Source organism: Danio aesculapii, chromosome 17 (assembly GCF_903798145.1).
Source record: "Danio aesculapii chromosome 17, fDanAes4.1, whole genome shotgun sequence".
NCBI lineage: Eukaryota > Metazoa > Chordata > Actinopteri > Cypriniformes > Danionidae > Danio > Danio aesculapii.
Window position 1 is genome coordinate 45681119 of NC_079451.1, and position 15118 is coordinate 45696236.

Here is a 15118-nt window from a genome sequence, read left to right on the forward strand (position 1 = left end):
GAGGTGTCCTTAAGAATACTGCGTGCTCTGTGCAGACAGCGTTTCTTTTGGATGTCCTCTATGGCTGGCAGTGTGGTCCCTGTGATGCGTTGGGCAGTTTTCACCACCCGCTGCAGTGCCTTACGCTCAGCAACAGAGCAGCTTTCATACCAGACTGTGACGCAGTTGGTCAGGATGCTTTCTGTTGTATACTACTTGTATATTCCCAGATTCAGTATTAGTGTTGATCTCGGTTATGCATTAGAGCTCACAGCTTTAAAATAAAATTAAAGGGCCCAGAAAAACACATTTTAGATGGATCTGTACAGCCTCCTATATCCTTACATATATTTTGTTGACAGTATTTCTGTTCATCTTACTGTTTCTGCAGAGTAAGAAAAGACAATGTGTTCAGAACTGGGGTGCCACACTTGACTTACCAGGAGACTTTTATCAAGCAGCACAAAACAGAGACCCAGCAGAGAGTCATAAACCAACACAAGACCAGCATGAAGATCAGGTATGAGAGGTTATTTGAGGGAATCAAGCTAGATGGGAATCAAACCCTCCTGAACAGCATCTACACACAGCTCTACATTATAGAGGGAGAGAGTGAAGGAGTGAATGAAGAACATGAGATTTTACTGATGGAGACAATAGAGAAAATGGCCAGAATGAAAGGGATTCTAATCAAGACACAATACACTTCAATCAAGACACAAGACACTCCGATTCACTGCAATGCCATCTTTAAACCTTTACATAAACCAACGAATGAGAAGGTTGTAAAAAAGGGGAAAGACCAAATGAAGACTGTTCTCACTAAAGGCATCGCTGGAATTGGAAAAACCGTCTCTGTGCAGAAGTTCATTCTAGACTGGAGTGAAGGAAAAGCCAGTCAGGATGTAGATTTCATGTTTGTGCTTCCATTTCGAGAGCTGAACTTGATTAAAGATCATCAGTACAGTCTTCACAGACTTCTGCTGGACTTTCATCCTGAACTTCAAGATCTGGACTCAGACATGTATGAGGAGTGTAAAGTCGTGTTCGTCTTTGATGGTCTGGATGAAAGCAGAATCACACTGAAGTTTTCAGACACTGAGAGAGTTAGTGATGTGAATGAGTCTTCATCAGTGGCTGTGTTGATGTCAAACCTCATCAGAGGAGATCTGCTTCCCTCTGCTCTCATCTGGATCACCTCCAGACCAGCAGCAGCCAGTCAGATCCCCTCAAAATACATCAACCGTCTGACAGAAATTCAGGGATTCAATGACCTTCAGAAGGAGGAATATTTCAGGAAGAGAATCAGTGATGTGGGTCAAGCCAGAAGAATCATCTCCCACATCAGAAGATCCAGAAGCCTCCACATCATGTGTCACATACCCGTCTTCTGCTGGATCTCAGCCACTGTGCTTCAGAAGCTCCTGAATGAAGATGACAGAGCAGAAATCCCTCAAACTCTGACTGAAATGTACATCCACTTCCTGCTGACTCAGATCAACATGAGGAACCAGAAGTATGAAGAGAGAGATCCTGAGAAACTCCTGAAGTCCAGCAGAGACATGATTGTGAAACTTGCTGAACTGGCTTTTAAACAGCTTATGAAGGGCAATGTGATGTTCTATGAAGAGGACCTGATTGAGAGCGGCATAGACATCACAGACGCCTCAGTGTATTCTGGCATTTGCACTGAGATCTTTAAGGAGGAATCTGTGATTCATCAGAGGAAAGTCTACAGCTTCATTCATCTGAGCTTTCAAGAATTTCTAGCTGCTTTATTTCTGTTTTACTCTTATGCAGTCAAGAAAAGAACGTCACTGAAGTTGTTTCTGTGTAATGTATATGACTTGAAGAGTCATGAAATCTCTTTATATGATCTACTAAAATCAGCCGTTAAAAAGTCCTTAAAAAGTAGAAATGGGCATCTGGACCTTTTCTTGCGGTTTTTGCTAGGCGTCTTTCTGGAGTCCAATCAGAGACTCTTAAAAGATCTATTGACATACACAGAGAAGAGTTCAGAGAGCATCAAGACAATCACACAGTACATTAAAGATAAACTCAAAAGTGATAAAAATCGTTCAGCTGACAGATGCATCAATCTGTTCCTCTGTCTGCTGGAAATGAAGGATCAGACTCTGTACAGAGAGATTCAGGAGTTTGTGAAATCACAAACTCACTCAATGGAGAATCTCTCTCTGTCTCACTGTTCTGCTATCTCCTACATGCTCCAGATATCAGAGGAGGTGCTGGATGAGTTTGATCTGAAGAAATACAACACATCAGATGACGGGAAAAGAAGACTGATACCAGCTGCGGTGAACAGCAGAAAAGCTCTGTGAGTATTAGTTTATATGATTGTAGCAGGATTTGTGTATATTCTTAATCGTATAAAGTACATCTTAAGGAGAAAACACTGGTATATGTTTTTAAAGCTTTTTATTGAACTATTTTTCATCCTATGTCATAGATTTGCTGGTTGTAATCTCACTACTCAGTTCTGTGAAAGTTTATTTTCATCTCTTCAATTATCAAACTCTCTAAGAGAGTTGGATCTGAGTAACAATGACCTGCAGGATTCAGGAGTGAAGCTGCTCTCTGATGCACTGAAGAGCTCCCCCTGTCAGCTGGAAAAGCTCAGGTTTGTGTTTTATTTTTTTACAAGTTGAATAGTTTTAATGTAAAGTAGTGACCCATTAGAATATATATATATATATATATATATATATATATATATATATATATATATATATATATATATATATATATATATTAGGGGTGTCAAAATTAATTGTTTCTTCAGTGCACCGCGATGCAGACGCGGACAATTCGGTATCGGTTCAGTAATAATCATAACCGGTTATTATGTACTGATGTCGTTTATCTCATATGCGCTCTGTCGCGAGGGAGGCGAGCGCAGGTATTTACAACACTACAGGCGCCAACTACTTAAAAATTTCATTGTGTGTTTTCTGGAAAGTCTTTCACTGTTTTTCACTGATTTTCACTGTGTTTGCTGTATGCATTCCCGCGGCTGTACCTGTGCATTGTCGCGGGACCCGACCAGATTTCATTCGGCGCGGGAATAAATTTCCGAATAAAGTGCGGCAGCATTCAGTAACTCTGGTTTAATTTTAACAGGAGTGGGTGATCTTACAATATCGCTCCTGAGCGAGCGAGCGAGCGAGCAAGCAAGCAAGCGCGCGTGGCGTGTGTGTGTGTGTGTGTGTGTGTGTGAGTGCGAGTGCGCGTGTGTGTGAGTGCGCGTGTGTGAGTGCACGTGCGTGCGTGTGTGTGTGTTTGTTTGGTACGTGTATGTGTGTGAATGAGAGACAGTGTGGTGCTGTGTGTCCGTACGTACGTGTGTGTGTTTATACAGACAGCTTGTTATAGCCCCCAAAACACAACACTGTGTATGGAAAGCATCGTCAATGCACTGTGATGCACCGAAGTATCGAATTGAACCGAATCGATGGTGTGATAATCGCAACCGAACCGTGAGACCAGTTTAGGTTCACACCTCTAATATATATATATATATATATATATATATATATATATATATATATATATATATATATATATATATATATATATATATATATATATATATATATACACACACACCCATTTACAGTGTTCGATTATGCATTATTTCACAACTAAAATTACATATTTTATTTTTCTGTATCTGTCAATTTTGTCAATGAGTACATTTACATGGACACACATGCCTGATGATCTATTTAGATTGACAACCTGTAATCTCACTGGTCAGTGCTGTGAAAGCTTGTCTTCATTTCTACAATCATCAAACTCAATGAGAGAGCTGGACCTGAGTAATAATGACCTGCAGGATTCAGGAGTGAAGCTGCTCTCTGATGGACTGAAGAACTCACACTGTCAACTGGAGATACTGAGGTAAGAAAAACAGCTATAGGTTCACTTGGTTGTAAAAGGAAACTGTCCCCTCGCTCTTGACATCCTGAATGCTCTGCCGTTAGACCCTAGTATGTTTGTAGACTTTTGCGTTTGTGTGTGTTTGTAGATTATCTGGCTGTATGGTAACAGAGGAAGGCTGTTGTTTTCTGGCTTCAGCTCTGAGATTAAACCCCTCACACCTGAGAGAGCTGGATCTGAGCTACAATAACCCTGGAGAATCATTAGCTGAGCTGCTCGATAGTTCAAACTACAGACTGGACACACTCAAGTATGTTCAACACTAACAAACCTCCTGTCACATGTATTAAAATATGTCTTAAAACAACCTCCTGTGTTTACACTATTCATTTTCATGTAGACAGAACATTTTTTGATAGTTTTTCAATGTAAACACGCAGTAATGGACATGCATGTCTGTTACGCTTAAACACAGGGGTCATGAGTAGTTACAAATTAGTTAATGATAATGTGCCCCTCCAAGTAAAGTCATGAAATAAACATACATTAACAGCTTATGAGTTCATGTTGGCTACATTTAGCTAAAAGGAAAGTGTTAATACATTAATTTTCAAAACATGTACTAGCAAGTAATTAAGGTATGCATCAACTCATGAGACTCATGTTGTAGTTAAAGTAAGTTCTTGATTAGCGCATACATCAACCCATCTTTAGTTCATAATAAAGTAACATTTAATTTATATATTAGTACATCATTATTCATGTTCCTTTATTGTAAATGGTTACCACCCTATCTTATAGTTTGATACTTTGGGAATGATATTGTCACACCCTCGGCTCGTTCCTGCAGCTCCAATCACCATTCTTCCTCACTATCCACTCCCATGCTCAATCACCTGAATTCTAATTACCTGCACCTGCACCCACAATCACCGCACACTATATAAACTCACCTCCTTCATACACTCACCGGCTAGAATCGAAGTTGGATGGTTCATTTCACCTTTTCTCCCTCTCCTTCTTGCCTTCTTTCGTGGATGACTCTCTTCACCTGTGGATGCATATGCAACAAATAAGGGAAGTCTCACAGGACGAGCCCTCCAGTGGGCGGAAGCTCTCTGGAATACCTGCAGCCTAGTAATAACCTCTTACCCAGCCCTCTTCAACCATTTCAAAGAAGTGATTGCTGATTCATTTACCCCCCTCTCTGTGCATGATGAACCAACACCACTACAGCGAGGAAATGCCACGTCAAACCCAGTGACCAGCCTAACACCCCTCTGCAGGGAGTGTATGCCAGAGCCCTCCGCGGACGGAGAGCCACCCGCGGTGTATGAGCCATCGCCAGCAAGAGCGACAGAGCGGAATACCACCAAGCAGGAGGAGCTCAACAATACGTCTGACCAGGAGCGTGAGCTGGCAACGTCGCTCATCGTTGGAGTGTTGGTGGATATCGATATTACTCCTCGTCCACTGTTTATATACAGTCTCCGAGTCGCTTTGATTCCCAAGGATGTTAGCTCCAGGATATTGAGTAGTACCTCACCCTACCCACCCTTTCCTTCGTCGTTTGTGATAGAACCTCGAGTCAGTCAACCAGCACTAGCTCCTCTGCATGTAGCTAGCCCTACAGCTCACCCTCAAGCCCCAGGTGTGGAAGCTTCGCTGTGGGTCTGCCAACCAGCACAGGCTCTCAGAGGATGTCACCCGGTATCATCTCCTCCACCCTCCGAGCTACGGACTCCGCCTCGTCCCTCCGACCCTATGGCTCCACTTAGGTTCTCCCTCCTCCCTCCAGCTCTGCCTTAGTCAGTCATCACCCTGCCTCCACCTCTGGACTCTGCTCCTCCGGCTGCACCTCGTCCCTCCATCCCACCAGCTATATTGAGCTACTCCTTCCCTCCAGCTACGCCTTGGTCCTCTGTCACTCTGGCTTCGCCGCGAGCTTCCAGACCTGTGTCGTCACCTTGATCGGGTGAGCCATCCGCTCCACCTCGGCCCTCTGGGACCTCGATGTCACCTTCGCCCTACGGCTCTCCGTCTCCTCCTTAGGCTCCATCTCCACTTGCACTCACAATCACGCACACTATATAAACTCACCTCCTTCATACACTCACTGGCTGGAATTGAAGTTGGATGTTTCACTTCACCTTCTCTCCCTCTCGCCTTCTTCCGTGGATGTCTCTCTTCACCTGTGGATGCATTTGCAACAAATAAGGGAAGTGACTAAGCTCTTCAGGTGGTTGACTGAAGATCTGATGTTTACCATGTGAACTGTCTGTGAGGTCGCTCTCACTCTGCAACACCACGTACCTGCTTCATCTCTCTGCATTATCTGCATTGCAATGAATAAATAAGAAAAGATAACCATCCTTTTCTTCCTTGTGACCGTGACAGATATATCCATTACACTGTATTTTCAAAGGTCTGGTGAGATGAATTAACTCATTTTGCCTTGGTGTAAGCAGGACCAGAGCCCTGACAATTTCATTGGACTGATTTCACATGTAGTTGATGCAACATACATTTTAACAGATATATCACATATTGAGATGCACATTTTTTTTATTTCACATATGGGAAATATTTGTTTGTAAAATGCATGTTTTGTTGTTGCTTCTTTATTGCTGTAGTGTGGATCATGGAGCGGAGTTCAGGATTACAACTGGACCACAGAAATGTAGGTCCTCACACACCTACAGTATGATTATTTTAATGGCGGACTAATACTGATTTAAAACAACACAACATCCAAATTATCACAAAGAGCTCATTATGTTTCACAGTACAAACAACAGGGGTTGGACAATATTCAATTTATCTTTATTTCTATAGCGCTTTTACAATGATTGTGTCAAAGCAGCTTGTCATAGAAGATTATAGTGAATTGAAACAGTGTCAGTCCAGTTTTTAGAGTTTAAGTTCAGTTCAGTTTAGATTAGCTCAGTTCAGTTCAGTGTGTTTTAATATTTACTGCTGAGAGTCCAAACACTGAAGAGTAATCCATCGATGCGCAGCTCTACAAGTCCCAAACCATGTAAGTCAGTGGCGACAGCAGCAAGGAAAAAAACTTCACCAATTGGCGAAAGTGAAGGAAAAAAAACTCAAGAGAAACCAGGCTCAGTTGGGCATAACCATTTCTTTTATGGCCAAACGTCTTGTGCAGAGCTGCAGTCTAGGCCAGGGATGGGCAAACTCGATCCTGGAGGGCCGGTGTCCCTGCATAGTTTTGCACCAACCCTAATCAAACACACCTGCTTGTAGCTTTCTAGTGATCTTGAAGACACTAATTAGGGTGTTCAGGTGTGTTTGATTAGTGTTGGAGCAAAACTCTGCAGGGACACCGGCCCTTGAGGATCGAGTTTGCCCATGCCTGGTCTAGGCGCTGGAGGCTGGAGAACGCTGTACGTCAGTGAAGACTCGTCTGTCCCTGGAGTCTCACAGGAATCGGTCTCATACTCTCCACTCATCCATGACCACCACAGCAGCTGCTTTGTATACGGCCTGGTCCGGGATTGTGGAAACCTTGAGATCATCTCTTCACAGGTCTTGGATCAGAATGGTTCAGTTGTCCTTTGCAATGATGTAGCACAAGTATTGGGCCTAGGGAATGCCACGATATTGCAGCCCAAACCATCACTAAGTTATTCGTCTGGATGGTACGCTTCTTTGGGGCTTCTCCACACCGTAACTCTCCTGGATGTGTGAAAGACAGTAAGGGTGGACTCAGCAGAGAACAAAATATGTTTCACATTGTCCACAGCCCAAGATATTTGCTGTAGGCCCCATTGAATCTGATGTTTAGCATTGGCACAAGTGATAAAAAGATTTTGCTATAGCAGCCCGCCATGTATACTGACCCTGTGGAGCTCCCGATGAACAGTTATTGCCCTGGAGGTGCAGGTTAGTCCCTGTGCTGTTGTGTATGAAACTGCTGGAGGATTTCATATCTACATGTCCGGCTGTTCAGCTCCTTATTTATTCGGCCATGGTGTATAATTTCTTGAACATAGATATTAACAATGTCCATGATCTACTTGTCGCTGATTTTCAAATGGTCTCTGCTCGTGACACACACACACACACACATCTTAATAGTTGTTGTTTTGTTGTGTTATAATTGTTAATATCTTTCTTGTGTTCAGATATCTGTGATCTCACACTGGATGTAAACACAGCACAGGTTAATCTCGCTCTGTCTGAGGGAAACAGAAAGGTGACACGTGTGGCGGAGAAGCAGTCATATCCAGATCACCCAGAGAGATTTGATGAGTGGTGTCAAGTTCTGTCCAGAGAGAGTCTGACTGGACGCTGTTACTGGGAGGCTGAATTTAGCGGGAGGGCTGATGTAGCAGTGACTTATAAAGGAATCAGAAGGAAAGAACTGCAAACTGAAAGTTTGTTCGGTTTCAATGAAAAGTCTTGGAATCTAAATTGTTTTGACAACAAGTTCATGGTCAGACACAATAGTACGAGTACATATATAGATAAATATCCAAATTATGACTCTAACCGAGTAGGAGTGTATCTGGACCGGTCTGCCGGTACTCTGTCCTTCTACAGTGTCTCTGACACACTCACACTCTTACGCACATTCAACACCACATTCACTGAACCGCTCTATGCTGCATTTGGAGTTTTTCCTGATGTTTCAGTGTCTCTTGTGCAACTCAAAAGCTTCAGAGTGTAACAACTAAGACACACAGGTTACTTACACCGAATAAAACATCATCATTACATCTCTCTTTAACTTTTACAGCAGTAGACTTGGAAAACAACATGGATAAGAATGGAAACATGGTGCCATTATTATATTAAATAGATAGCTTTTAAACGCAAATTAAACATTTTTAATTATTATTTTAACTTTATGCGGCTGAAATGTAATCCTCAAATTACATTTTGTCATGTTGCTGTAAAAGTTTTCACATCCATGTAAAAATGGTTTGTTCCTTATTTTGATATTGTGACCAATAAATGTTAAATTCTTAAATTAAACTCCTCATTTTTAAATGAATATTTCTACTTTTTTTTTAAAGCTGTATTGGGGTATTCTGATGTTTCGTTGAATTGTACGTGTATGTATTTAAAGTAAGTGTATATTCTGTTTTTTTTTTTTTTTTTGTTAAAGGGTCATGAAACCCCACTCTTTCGATATAAGTCTACTTCAGAATTTATTCAAAAATGCTCGGAGATGAGCGTGAAGCTCTGTGAGCAGAGGGAGGAGTGGACATGGCTGGCAGAGCAGGGGAAAAAGAGGGGAGCAAATAACTGTTATCAGTTGGCTCACAAAATGAGACCCAAACCGCGAGAAGACCCATGATTTTATAGTTTACAAAGTTAAAATGCAAAGAAATAAACAGTAAGTATTTTAATGCCCTGCTACATTTGTTATTCGTAGTTTCATATACACATAGCCAACAGCTTTGCTGTATAGGCCCTGACAGAATCGCAGGGAAAACCATGCAGCAAACCCTGTGGATCATGGAAACAAACACATACTGTACAACCCGTGCTGTGCAGGGTCTCACTCAGTCATTGGGTCTCATAGCTTGTCAGGTCTGCCTTTGCTTCGGAAAACACGTGCTCTTATGAAGAATTAATAAGCAACGTTTTCTCATAGGATAAAAAAACTCCGCTAAGAATAATAATAAGAAACCTCCGCTATGAATAATAATAAGAAACCGACGCATCATCACTCCACTAGCAGATTCATGCTACTCACCGATTTTTGATCCGTTCAATTAATTTTGAATTTCATCAAAACCCACAAGCAATATTCTATAAATGTACTATTTCTGAGTAAAAAATGCTATATGGGTTATAATTGGTTTATAATTGGTGAATCTTTTTTCAGTTTTTGGCCAAAGTATTTTCACATTAAATGTTTAGGATCATCATTATATCTCAAAAATCAAATAATAGTGTTCATAGAAATGTCGCTGTTATAAAAATAATGGCAATTGAAATTGTGGGACACGTGTCAGTCATGGGATGGTTTGATATTTTAAGCTTGTGCGTGTGCGCGCGTGTGTGAGTCCAGTGTAGTTCGTTCATCTCATCACCAGAGGTCTCTGTCACACCTTTATATGAATGAACTCAATCTGGGACGCCATCAAATTGCATGCAATCTGATCATTTCTCACTATTTGATAGTTATGATAAGTGTGTGTATTGATGCAGGTGTGTATTTATGTTCATCTATTTACTGTAGATATCATGAATACATTTTAACGCAAAAAACATGAGGAGAAATATATTCAGTACATTAAGTTCTGCTCCTTGTTTCTAAATCTCTGTAATCTGATACCACTTGTGTCTCCTCACACTCGTTCATGTCAGTTGTGATACATTTGTGTGTATTCCTTTCTCAGATGTTTTTATGGGTCAGTTGGAGGAGAAATCTAGATATTCTTAAAGGGATAGTTCACCCATAAATGAACATTCTGCCATCTTAACTCACCCTCCACCCATTTGAGTTTCTTCTGTTGAAGAACAAGACAAAAGAAGATATTTTGATAAATGATGAACTCTTTTATGTCCATAGTATTTATTTACTATTTGAGTCAATGGGTGCCAGCAACCAGCATTCTTCAAAGTATCTTCTTTTGTGTTCAACAAGAAAGAAACTCATAAAGGATTAAAACCACATGAAGGAAAGTAAATGATAAGTTATTTTTTTATTTTTGTGTGAACTATCCCTTTAAATTCTGTTAATACTATCAAAATATTTCAAGAAAAATAAATGCTATATCCTTTTTCTTGGCTAAATCTATGTCAAATATTCATATTTTATTTTGTAATCTGTGTCTGGAGTGTGTGAGTCTCTTCTAGACTCAGTGATGGTAAAGGAGGAGTTTCCTGCGCTCATGCTGGAGGATGAGAACAGGAGGTTCAGTCTGTGCTCCAGCAGCTCAGGAGAGAGATGTGACCACACGCGCTGTGATTTCAGGTGAGAATCAGCTCAATGCAGGACACGCATATAATACATCAGCCACATCACTGTAAACTACTGTACTGATAGGAATTACTGCATGATGACTGTTTTAGCAGCTGTTATAATTTAGCACAGAACTGATCTCCTGTAGAACATCTGACATGTTAGTATCTACACTAAAATTATTTAGCTGCTTGTTCTACTTATGTAAAGTGTTTATGTAAAATGAGCTGAAACAACCCAATTCTTGAGATTTTTTTGCAGACAACTTATGTTTTTATGTTTAATCCACTTCAATTGGTCAACTTAATCAATTTGTAATGGAACTACCTTAATGAATCGTGTGAAACCCATTATGGGCAAAAATGCTGGGTTTGACACAATCGATTTGTCTTGGGACAACATGAAGGAATTAAGTTAACTTATTAATTAAATCAAGAGTTGTGTTGTTTCAACTCATTTAAAATAACTAGTTTAATCAAGCAGCAAACATCATTTTATTTGAGTGTATGGGATTTTCTGGCTTATATGCGAGTGCGAGTTGTTCGTCATATAATTAATTACACGCTTTAATTTGTTACGTTTTACTAGCTGTTATAATGAATTATGAATTGTAGCACACATGCTGCATGTGTATGTTTTACTCCCAAATGCTAAAACTTAAACTTAGACATGCAGTGTTTCATTTATTATTTATTATTTATTATTATTGTTATCATTTATTTAGGATAATAATAAAGCAAATTAATGGACATCTGGGGGCTCTTTATAAATAATCGATGTATAGGAATTAATAGGGAAAAGAAGGTTTAGATGCTAAATAAAATGTAAGTAATGTGTATTGAGAAGTATTGTAATGCATGCATGTGTTACTGTACATTTGGAATAATGTGTGCATTTTAAGTAATGCATGGGCTCCGGGAAGACTAGCAATGCTTTAGGGCATAGCTAAATGGGATGCAAATAAATAATACAGGCGACGAAGTGGCGCAGTAGGTAGTGCTGTCGCCCCACAGTAAGAAGGTTGCTGGTTCGAGCCTCGGCTGGGTCAGTTGGCGTTTTTGTGTGGAGTTTGCATGTTCTCCCTGCGTTCGCGTGGGTTTCCTCCGGGTGCTCCGGTTTCCCCCACAGTCCAAAGACATGCGGCACAGGTGAATTGGGTAGGCTAAATTGTCCGTAGTGTATGAGTGTGTGTGAATGTGTACGGATGTTTCCCAGAGATGGGTTGCGGCTGGAAGGGCATGCGCTGCGTAAAAACCTGCTGGATAAGTTGGTGGTTCATTCCGCTGTGGCGACCCCGGATTAATAAAGGGTCTAAGCCGAAAAGAAAATAAATGAATAAATAATACAATAAAATAAATAAACCTACAAACTTTGACCTTTTTAAACCAATCAAAATGTCTGTTTTCAATTAAATTATATTTAAGTTTATTTATCAAGTGCTTTTCACAATAATTATCATCCCAAAGCAGCTTTACAAAAGGTGCATGTCATTTCATTACATTCAAAATCAGAATGAGTTAATGTGTTGAGTATAAGGTGGACAGTATATATGAAGAGTTTAGATACAAAAACCAAATGGCGTCTTAAATTGTCCTCTAAAATGAGCATTTTTATCTGGCTCCATGTGTGTATGTTCAATAATATCACTTTTATGGCAAATAATAAGTCCTTTTCCTGGTCTTTAAAGTTAAATATCTCGACATAAACAAAGGAGGCTGAGAAAAAAGTTCATTTTTGATGGAAATTTTAGACGGCTCTTAGAGGTTTTTGTTTCTACAGAACAAACCATTAACCATTAATAATCACCTAAGCTGTTTTAACATGCATTTGAATATGCAAAATGCAGTATTCACATATATTCACAAGTATAAATCTGTTGTTAAGAGAAAAAACGCAATTCAAAAGTACATTATTTTTGTCTAATAAAATAACGCAAACACTGTTTCATGACATAATTTTTTTTGCATTAAAAAAATACAATTGTTGGTAAATATAAATTATACTGGAAGTCTGCTCCAATTGCAAGAAACATATGTTTTTTATTCCAGTAAATAACTTTTTTAGCACAATTATCTCTTCATAAGAAATTGCCAAACAGCATTCAGCTTCTGCGGTGACCTTCAACAGAGTTAAAGTGATGATTAGAGGGAATGCACTGACTCTGCACGCACATTTTGCTAGTAACAGTAGTAATGATTGCTAGTAGTAATGATTTTGCAAGTTCAGTGGCACGTAAGATACAAAATAACTAAAACATTTTGTGTATTTTCACAACAAAAAACTCCAAAATAAGTTAGAAGTTGAGAAAAGCTGCAACAAAAAATGTTTTAGGCCACAGATATCAAAAAATGTCCCTGCAAAATACTAGAGGGACTGATTAGGAGACTACTATTATCTCTATTAACAGACAGAAAAAAAATTAATGTTCATTCATTCATTCATTCATTTATTCATTCATTCATTCATTGTCTTTTCGGCTTAGTCCCTTTATTAATCAGGGGTCGCCACAGTGGAATGAACCACTAACTTATCCAGCATATGTTTTTTGCAGCGGATGCCCTTCCAGCTGCAACCCATCACTGGGAAACACCCATACACACTCAATCACACACATACACTACAGCCAATTTAGCTTACCCAATTCACCTATAGGGCATGCCTTTATGTCATATACAACCTAGTTAAGTCTTTAAATGTCACTTTAAGTTGAATACTAGTGTCTTGAAAAATATCTAGTAAAATATTATGTGCTGTCATCATGGTAAAGATAAAAGAAATCATGTTATCATTATTAGAAATGAGTTATTAAAACTAATATGTTTAGAAATGACAATCTTCTTTCTGTTGAACAGAACTTGGGGAACAAAATAACCAATAATTCAGGAGGGCTAGTAATTCTGACTTCATATTAAGCATAATATAATATCCCCTAATTCTCTCTTATCTTCATCATTCTGTAGGGAATGTCTGCTGTTAGGATGACCATGGCCGGATTTGAGCGCAACAAACATTCGACTCTCCTACAATCAAGATGGAGCTGATTTTACACCTGACACCATGAGGATGCTGATTTCCAGAATGAATTTCATCCTTGCTTTCCTGCTGTTCTGCACCCGTCTCCACTTGTCCACCGAGAGGTCGGCGGTTTCCAGAGCAGCGTCTCGCTCTGTGGCGAGGATGGATGGAGATATCATCATCGGCGCTCTGTTTTCTGTCCATCACCAGCCGTCGGCGGAAAAGGTGGCAGAACGAAAGTGTGGTGAGATCAGAGAACAGTACGGCATCCAGAGAGTGGAAGCCATGTTTTACACACTGGATAGAATAAACTCTGATCCAAACCTCCTTCCCAACATCACTCTGGGGTGTGAGATCCGGGACTCCTGCTGGCACTCATCTGTGGCTTTAGAGCAGAGTATTGAGTTCATCAGAGATTCTCTCATCTCCATTCGAGATGAAAGAGAGGGACCAAAGTGGTGCGTTGAGGGAAATCCTTCTGCTCAGCCGCCGTCCACCAAGAAACCCATCGCTGGTGTGATCGGACCGGGATCCAGTTCTGTGGCCATTCAGGTTCAGAATCTCCTGCAGCTGTTTAACATCCCTCAGATCGCATATTCAGCTACGAGCATTGATCTGAGTGATAAAACACTGTATAAGTACTTCCTCAGGGTCGTGCCCTCAGATACTCTTCAGGCTAGAGCTCTGCTGGACATCGTGAAACGCTACAACTGGACGTATGTGTCTGCGGTTCACACAGAGGGTGAGTTAGCATGGGAGATTTTGAAGCATCACACACTCTCAGAAGTAAAGATTCAAAAGCTGTCACTGTGTATATAGGGGTGGTACCTATTCTAAAGGGACACGTTTGTTTGTAGTACCTGTAGTGCAGTGGTTCTCAAAGTCGGGGTCGGTACCCCCTGGGGGGTTGCAAGACAATGATGGGGGGGTCGATTGGTGATTTCCAAAAATCTCATATATTTTATTAAACTATTAGAATTATCATATTTGATGAATTATTATATTTTATTTGCGACCCCTGGGGTTATTATGCTAGATTAATTATGACAGCAATAGCGTTAGCTGCAGCAGATTGATTTTGCGGTGCAATATTAAGCTTTGACACCTTTATGGCACTGGCATATATTAAAAATTAAGGCCACGACTGAACAAGGAGGATGATCTCCAAGTCTCCAAAATTAAACCAAGAATAATCTTGTCCTACAAACTTTGTGCCTACCATTCTCAAAAAGTGAAGTTAATATTAAATTAAACAAATGAATGATGATTATAAAAAATATATGGTTG

General features: G+C 40.1%; 2 protein-coding genes across 2 annotated transcripts in view; both read left to right on the forward strand.

The window, feature by feature from the left end:
- Positions 1-8841, forward strand: part of si:ch211-278p9.1 (uncharacterized protein LOC101885212 homolog) — a 20215-nt gene extending 11374 nt beyond the window's left edge. Inside the window, exons 5-10 of the mRNA XM_056477467.1 lie at positions 371-2314; positions 2447-2617; positions 3727-3897; positions 4025-4186; positions 6510-6556; positions 8022-8841. Of these exons, the coding sequence (XP_056333442.1) occupies positions 371-2314; positions 2447-2617; positions 3727-3897; positions 4025-4186; positions 6510-6556; positions 8022-8566 (3040 nt within the window). The 3' untranslated portion in view covers positions 8567-8841. The remainder of the gene's footprint in view (positions 1-370; positions 2315-2446; positions 2618-3726; positions 3898-4024; positions 4187-6509; positions 6557-8021) is intronic.
- Positions 8842-10759: 1918 nt separating this feature from the next.
- grm1b (glutamate receptor, metabotropic 1b) overlaps positions 10760-15118 on the forward strand; it is a 56892-nt gene continuing 52533 nt past the window's right edge. The window contains exons 1-2 of the mRNA XM_056477768.1: positions 10760-10828; positions 13777-14573. Of these exons, the coding sequence (XP_056333743.1) occupies positions 13874-14573 (700 nt within the window). The 5' untranslated portion in view covers positions 10760-10828; positions 13777-13873. The remainder of the gene's footprint in view (positions 10829-13776; positions 14574-15118) is intronic.